Source organism: Giraffa tippelskirchi, chromosome 10, assembly GCF_054371585.1.
Source record: "Giraffa tippelskirchi isolate mGirTip1 chromosome 10, T2T-mGirTip1v1.2.pri, whole genome shotgun sequence".
Classification (NCBI taxonomy): Eukaryota; Metazoa; Chordata; class Mammalia; order Artiodactyla; family Giraffidae; genus Giraffa; species Giraffa tippelskirchi.
The window spans coordinates 78,344,666-78,352,758 of record NC_137284.1 but is presented as its reverse complement, the minus strand read 5'-3'; the positions used below and the strand labels follow the sequence as shown (position 1 = coordinate 78,352,758).

General features: G+C 39.9%; 1 protein-coding gene across 1 annotated transcript; it reads left to right on the top strand.

Annotated features, from left to right (window-relative positions):
• The first annotated feature begins 235 nt into the window (after positions 1-235).
• On the top strand, positions 236-7,588 carry TOMM7 (translocase of outer mitochondrial membrane 7). Its single transcript, XM_081536418.1, has 3 exons — positions 236-406; positions 3,656-3,704; positions 7,356-7,588. Exons 1-3 carry the CDS (start codon positions 304-306, stop codon positions 7,369-7,371), a joined length of 168 nt encoding a protein of 55 aa, XP_081392544.1. The 5' UTR covers positions 236-303; the 3' UTR covers positions 7,372-7,588.
• The last annotated feature ends 505 nt before the right edge of the window (positions 7,589-8,093 follow it).

The following is an 8,093-nucleotide window of genomic DNA, read 5'->3' as shown; positions in this document are numbered from 1 at the left end:
GGCTGAAAGAATCCCCTGAGCATTGCCCCAGGCATCCTGCAATCAAGGAAACCTGGAGATTCCTAAATAGTGCAAAGGGAACTTGGACCGCTTAACGAAGAGAATCAACAACGCATGCGCTTTCCACAGGCGTGGCCGCGGAGGGGCGAGGCAGGTTAAGGACGATGAATTGCGACCTTCGTTTGGCGACGCTCACGACTCCTGCCGTAAAGGCCGGTGTGGCGCGTGCGCATTTCCTTTCGTTTAGATTCCTGACGCGTTTGCTGCTGCTGTTGTTTCACGCGTGTGGCCGGGGCTGTCGCAATGGTGAAGCTGAGCAAAGAGGCCAAGCAGAGGCTGCAGCAGCTTTTCAAGGGAGGACAATTTGCCATCCGCTGGGGTTTTATTCCTCTCGTGATTTACCTGGGTCAGTGGGAGAAGAACCTGGGAGGAGACGGGAGGGAAGGGGGTGCGGATGCTGAGACTCCATTTTGGCCTGAGGCGTGAGGGAGAAACGCGACTACGCCGAGCTCGTCTTTCGAGGCTCTCTCTCAAGTGTGGTCCGTCTAAGCTGAGTTCGCGTTCTTGTTCTATCCTTTCCCTTTTTTTTTTCTTTCTGGTCTTTAACAAGTCATGTAATATTTCCCGTGCTGTTACTACATCTGTAAGCAAGAGGTGACCTATTTTTCAGGATTTGGGGGACCTGAAAAGTCCCGATGTGTGTGGACCTGAGGACCTGATGTGTGTGAAAGTGATTAATTCACATTTGGACACTAGGTGTGTTTTCGGGAAGTTTATTGCCACCTTTCCAGGTGGGCCTAAGTGGAAAGAGGTTCGTAAGCCTCACGGATATGCCACTGCCTTGAGGCATGATTATGACAATAGTTGTTGGATGCATCTGCGTTCTCAAGTGCAGGTAAAGGTTTTTCGCGCGGGGAAACCGAGGCATGGAACAGTTTTGTTCTTCGCTGAAGGCCACACAGCTGTCAAATGCGGGAGCTATGAACTCAAGCAGTGGGCCATCAAGGCGCATACTCTTTAACCACCATGCTGTATTGCAGAAATTTGAAAGTGGTAAGGCACATATTTTTGCCTAGGGCCGCACATTGAGACTTTACACTGTTTCTCGCCTGGGGTAGTTTTGTATTTTTAAACTGATTGCCCTGTTCAGGCAGTAGGATGGAGTGGATAGCGTTTCGCCTTTGTCAGTTTCAGCGTAGAGTTTGACAATTTGTAAAACTCTGGTTCACATTTCACAATCCTATGATTTTTAACTAGATGCTGCTTCTTTTTGGTTTTATGGTTTTTGGTGTCATGTCTTGTGTAAGACACAGTACATTCACTCAGCCTTGACGGAGCGTTTGCTTATGCTGGATATTCTGTAGGCAATTGTGGCTCCCATTTCCCCATGACTTGCAAGCCAACTAATAACCTGGAGATACTTCAGAATGCAGGGCTTAAAAAGACCCTTTTCCTCTCTCATTTTGAACGCATTTTGGGGGGGAGGGGGGGCGGGGTTTGGCTGCACCGTCGTCATGTGAAACTCCTACCAGATATGGAACCTGCACTCCTGCAGTGGGAGAGCGGCTTCTTAACCGCTTCCCGGACTAACCGGGAAGTCCCTTCAACACATATTTTGAAAACTACTTACCTATTTGGCTGTGCCAGTTCTTAGTCGTGGCTTGTAGGATCTAGTTCCTTGACCAGGGATGGATCCTTGGCCTCCTGCATTGGGAGCAGAGAGTCTTAGCCACTGGACCACCAGGGAAGTACTGCATTTTTAAAAGAAGCATTAGTTCCCCGGATTTTAGTAACTTTGTGTAGGTATTGAAAATTAGAGCAAGTAATTAGCCTGCTCTTGCAGGCTGTTACTCCCCCCTTTCTCCCAAACTGTCCTCCTCCCCAGCCTTCACTTAACTGTAGAAGGGCCCAGTTTTGCTACGCAAACACTGGGAGGAGCTGTCCTTTTAGCTAAGGAAGGAAGTTACGGGGTCTTTGATTCTTTCCCTTCTTTGTTCTGTGTCTTTTTTCTATTGTGTATGTCGGGTCCCATTTTAGTCTGCTCCTGCTTTCTTTGTCCGTGTGGATTCTTTGCTCTTCTATATGTCTTTTTCAGGTACCTTTTTCTTCTCTCCTTTTTGAAATTCCTTTTCTGTTGCCAGAAAGCTGCAGCTGGTTGTTAAAATCTGTGTAAGGAGGGTTTTGGTCTGATAAGTAGATAATGCTTTTCTTTTCCACCCTAGAATTATTTTCCTTTTTGTACACACTGGCTATTTCCTTTTTACTAGGATTACCAGTAATCCTACTGTTTAGTGTTAGTACCCTTGTGTCTAGCTCAGGTGGAGACTGATGTTAAGGCTGTCTTTTTATTTTCCTTGTTAACCATTGTTTTTTCCTTACACTGTATCTAAGCTTAATTTTAGGTCTGACCTAGTGCCCATGCTTTACTTCTCCACCTCAGCTCTCGGTAAAACCTTGCAAGTGCATATTGAATTTCTTGTGTAGTTTAGGTTCAAACATAACCTTTTAGGGCTTCTGGAAGTATAGTGGGAATATAGTGCTATAAAATAGGACAGTGACCCAATAAAGCATCTGTTTGGACATTTACCAACAAAAAGATTTTAGTGAGTTACCTGTTGGAAGACAATTCTCCATAGTGTCTTGAATTTCTACAAATCTTGTGAGCAGAGGCAGTGACCATCCTTTGTTCATGTTTTTAAGGATGTTTGTAGGGTGGACAGATTTGGAAAATAGTACCAGGGTAAAGGGGAGGCATGCTGTCCCTGCCCATTATAAAAGATTCTGGTTCCTCAAACATAGGGTCAGGGTTCATTTTCTAAATGCTGATTAGTCTGCTTAGAGCTCTTGCTTGTAATAAGAGCATTGATTTAATTAACAATAGCTTGAAGTTTTTTTTCCCTCTATCACCAGTCTTTGGTTGCTTTGAAAAGAGAGGTTCATGGGGATAAAATAAGATATCTTCAATTTTTTTCTTTAAAAAAGTATAAATTTTTACAGAAATAGATTCACAGACTCACAGAACAAACTCGTGTGGGGTGGGGAAGGGATAGTTAGGGAGTTTGGGGTGGACAGGTATACACTGCTGTATTTAAAATGGATAACCTACTGTGCAGCACAGGGAACTCTGCTCAGTGTTACGTGGAAGCCTGGATGGGAGGGAGTTTGGGGGAGAATGGATACATGTATATGTATGACTGAGTCCCTCTACTCTCCACCTGAAACCAGCACAACATTGTTAATCAGCACAGCCTTTTTAATCAGCTATATTCCAATACAAAATAAAAAGTAAGTTTTTAAAAAAAAAATGCTTAAAAAAAAAAGTCTTAGTACTCTTTGTAGTCCTTCATTCAGTTTGGTTTGGTAGTTTGTCTTTTTTGTGGGTAATGACTAAGAATGAAAGATAGTGCGTGCTAAGGGCTACTGTTATAGGAATAAGGTAGTTTGTCTTCCCTACTGATTAGTTCTGCACATGATCACATACTCTAGTGAAGATTCAAAACTATTCTGTGGCACAGGTAAATCTAGGTAATTCTGATAGATGTGGATGTCATTCTAGCTACCAAGTATTGATTTAGGAAGAAAACATTGTAAATTTTTTGTCTGCTAGAGTTTTAATTGGTCCTTATTCTCTTTCTTCCCTCTCCCTTTCCCCCAGGATTTAAGAGGGGTGCAGATCCTGGAATGCCTGAACCAACTGTTTTGAGGTACTGCTCTTACAAATAAGCATTGCAGGGCAAATGTTCATATATAAGTACTAAATCATGGCAAGCAGAAGAGAAGCAGTGCTAGATATTGTAATGGAGCTTTATCGGTCAGGTGTAGTTTTGGGCTGTTGGAAAATTGCAGCAACCAGTCTAACTTTCATTATCAGATAACTGCTTTCTTTCCTCTTCCTAATTTTTATTTACTGTGCTGTGTTATAATCATAATGAAGCATGTTTTAAAAGGAAAAGAACTAACTTATCCTGCCACTTTAAAAGCTGAACTGTTCTTAATTCCCATATTCCTGTCTTATCCTTATTAAGATATATGGAACTTTTTGTATCATTCTAACAACAGTACAGAGAATTTTTTTTTCACCCCAAATTAGAATTGATAGCCCATGTATTTTCCAGTTGTTGATCACTTAGGTTTTTCAGGTTTTTTTAGTATTTTAAATAATAACAAACATTTTTATGTGCATAGGTCTTACAGGTTTTGATTTATTTCCTTATGATAAATTCTCATGGGATTAATAAGTCAGTGTATGGACATTTGTGGCTCTGAAAATGCATTCCTTTCAAATTTCCTTTCTCCAGAACAACCTTGATGGTGTTGGATAAACACTGGTGAAAACTTGCGCATACACACACACAGCTACACAGGGTATATGTATTCATGTACTCAAATGCACGTGTGTGTACGTACTTGTGAAAACTGTATGTATGCATGTGTATATATATGTGTGTGTGTGTGTATGTGTAAAGGCAGAGGCTGAAACAGGAAGAATTGCTCTGTAGAAAGGACTGATACAGCACTGTGATGAGTAGCGCCCCTGCACAGGTGCTGTGGAATTCCACCTTGACCTTCTGTCTTCCAGACATTTCTTGTGGATTGTCCTAAACAGACTTTTTACTGCTATTCTAGATCTTCTGTTTCTTCACACTCCTAATCTAAGCTACTATTTTCTAGAATGGGAAGAATAATAATGGTCATTTTACTAACAATCATTTGTAGTGTGTCAGCCACTGTGTTAAGTGCTTTATATACAGCATCTCTAATTGTTACTTCAGTCCTTCATAGCTGATCATACAGTCGGTGGGTGGTGGAAGTCTGTCTCCAAGGCCTGTACACTTTGCACTGGGTCATGTGGCCTCCCCCAGATAATATGATGTGCTACTTTACTTAGCACAATGCCATCTGATACGAATTTCCTCCACCTTCTCTGCCTTGCCAGTCTCTCCTTTTCTCAAAGCAAGGTTTTTTCTTCTTTAGGGTGCTGCCAAACGTGCCGTCTACATGTCCATTTATGTTGTTACTCTTTACTGATAAAATTCTTCAATGAATGGTCTTCACTCCCTGCTTCCTTTCTTCACTTCCCTCTCTTATCTTAATCTTTTGTGGTACAGCCTCTTAAAACTGCTTTCAGAGGTCCCCATCAAGCTTTTTTTTTAAGATTTTACTCTTTGAACTATCAGTTTTCTTTTTTGTAAAATGGGGACTCCGGTAATGTGTCTGCTACTGAGTAGCTGATTGACCTTAGACCAGTTATTTCCTAAGGGAAACAGTACCTTAGGAAATACTATCAGAGATGGGACTACCTGGTCAAGCTGTATGAACATTTTTCAAGGACTGAAAATTATCATCAAATACTTCTTTCCAGGAGACCATTAACCTAAGATGAAGTTTCGTCTTTTATAAGTTTATAATATCTAATTTATAAGATTGTCCTGAGAATTGAATAAGATTATTGTATGTAAAGTATTAACAGTGCTTGACACATAATGTATGAGCAATAAACTTAATAATAATTTTTAGCCTTTCTCTGTCATCTCCTTCACCCCACTTTTTCTCCTGTGAGAAGTAGGCTCTAGCTACATGATACTGTGTGTGAATCTCAGAATAAACTGTATTTTTTTATGCCTTTGGCTGTATGCCTGTTCTCTGTCCGCCTGGAATGCTTCTTCCCTCAGTTTCCACTTGATGAAAACCTACCTTTAGAAAAGCTCAATCTCAAATTTATCACCTCTTCCTTAAATCTTTTCCACCTTTTCCTAGCAGAAACTGCGCCATTTTTTGTGTTCCGTGTCTCATTCTCTGCTTTGTATTTTGCTTGTTGCTTGTTTTCATTCTGTTTTGTCCTGTGAGTACCTGAAGTAGCTGCCAGATACTTCGGGAACACTTTGAAAGTGCTGAATTAACTTAATTAAAGGATCCTAACTTCTTTGTGGTGTTGGGACAGGAATTGGTATAGCATTTTTTCTTGTACAATTTTTAGACTGGACCTGCATGCTGAGAAACAGCATTTTGTGCCCCAGGTGATACAGAACCCAGAAGTGGGGATAGATGTGCCGTTCTGTTGTATTGGCTTCAGATAACTCACCAAGAGTTGACCCTTCAAAGTGAGGCAGCCACCCCCCCTGCTTTTTCATGTCTTTATTGTCATCTCAGTGCTCCTCTCCTTTCTGGTGGTGATGATCATTCTTTTCTGTCATTAGGGGCATTTTCTGATTTCTTTCCAGGGGTATTTGTGACTTAGGAGGGAACTGAGTGCTGAAAAGGGTTATCCTGTTACAGAATTTCGTATACTGTGCTGCTTATACTGTGAAGACTGACTGAAGAGGTCTTCCTGGGTTGCCTAGTCTGTACCCTGAAAGGAATAGACTTGTATTTGTCAGGGTTTTCAGTAATGTAAATGTTTTATTAATATAAAATTCAAGAATATAAAGTTTATTGTTTATATATAAATTTATTTACATAGTACTTATGAAAATAATGTGGTTCAAGATTTACTGGTGTATTTTCCTTGTTAAGTTGTTGGATTCCTTGGGATTAGATCCCTATTCACTGGTATCCATCCTCTTTCACACAGGATGGTTCTGTGTATTAGGTTGTTTGATGAATGCCTTGTTCAAAATGCAGTATTTAGTGAATAAGGGGCAATATCTTAGTAAAACATTATTTAGGCAAAATACATGAATATTAACTAACTGGGAGAATGATTGTTCCCATTATCTGTATAAGGCCAAGGAAGATTTTCTTTTCTGTTTATCTTAGATGCTCATTACCAATGAGGAAGAGACCTTGATAAAAGAATATTTTGTTTTCGTATCTTAACTGTATGCAAATATACTTGGGATTTAATGGGAGATTTTAATACACTTTTGAAAATTGAAAATAAGTGCATGTTGGTTTGCTTTATACACAAAAGGAGAATACTCTCTAAATACAAACTTAACAGAATGCTCATATTGTCATTTTGTAATGCAATTTTATTTAAGCTGACTTACTACTAGAAACTACATTTTTAATCATCAGGACTTAGAAATAAAACACATCTTGTCTCCTTCCTGTATCTAACAAGGATATACCTTTATTTTCTGAGTTCATCAATCCTTCATGTCACTCTCTTGATTGACCTCAATTTATGTTTTCCTTTTTGTTTGTAATAGGTAACTACAATTAAAAGTAATAAAATTGTATTTCTTTAAGTAGGCCTCTGATTTTTTTGCTCAGTGAGATTGATTCTGCTAATTCTGAATTTGATGGTTGAGTAAACACGAACATAAATGTATAAAATCTTCTAGTTCTTAAGCTGTGTTTGAGAAGTTTTTACTTGGGGTTTAATTTATTTCTCCTCTTCACAAACATTTTAGCTTACTTTGGGGATAAAGGACTGTTTGGTCATCTGGTTTTGGAAGCAGTCAATGCAGAGGAACAACATGGAAGGTGTGCTCTCTGGCTGGGATAAGAGATGGGACATCGTTCAGACGGTCACCAATTGGATGGCACAGGGCTCTTACTTCTCAGATGCATCTGTGGCAGAGTGGAACCTCTACTGACTTATTTATGATAGACTGTATTAAAATAAATGTTTTTAACAATGTTATGTCTTGAGTCCTTTTTGAATTGAACCTAATAGGACTGTCAGGTAAAACTTTAGCTGTTTGGTACTTTTTCAAAACAAGGATCTATGTGTCTAGATGATACTTTAAACAATAAGAACATTTCCAAGTTAATTCATGTCTGTTCACTTAACAAATGGATTCTAGTTTCCCTTTGCAGTGAATTAATAACTCCTTTTGAGATGTTCTGAGGTAGTAAAAGGAGAGAGAGCTCTCTGTGATATACTGGGCCCTAACTTCCACAGGTGACATTCTGCTGAAATAGGATTCTTTAGCTGTGTTGGCAGGGCATGAGAATGGCATTGGAGGCTTATATGTCTGATTTGTGAGTTAAATGTGAGTCTTACGATTTCCCTCACTGGGAAGCTGGAGGTGGCTGGGCAGGAGCCCATGGAGAGCTACACAGAACAGTAGCACTTCCTATTTTCTGATAAAGGCATTTATGGGAAGTAGTTCAGTTCTATGTTTTGGTTTCCTGGGACCTTTATC

What these genes read in the sequence shown, in the direction of transcription:
- TOMM7 (XM_081536418.1), top strand. Translation starts at nt 304, where the DNA reads ATGGTGAAGCTGAGCAAAGAGGCCAAGCAGAGGCTGCAGCAGCTTTTC. An exon ending in TCCTCTCGTGATTTACCTGG is followed by an intron (nt 407 to 3,655) that starts GTCAGTGGGAGA and finishes CCTTTCCCCCAG; the next exon opens with GATTTAAGAGGGGTGCAGAT.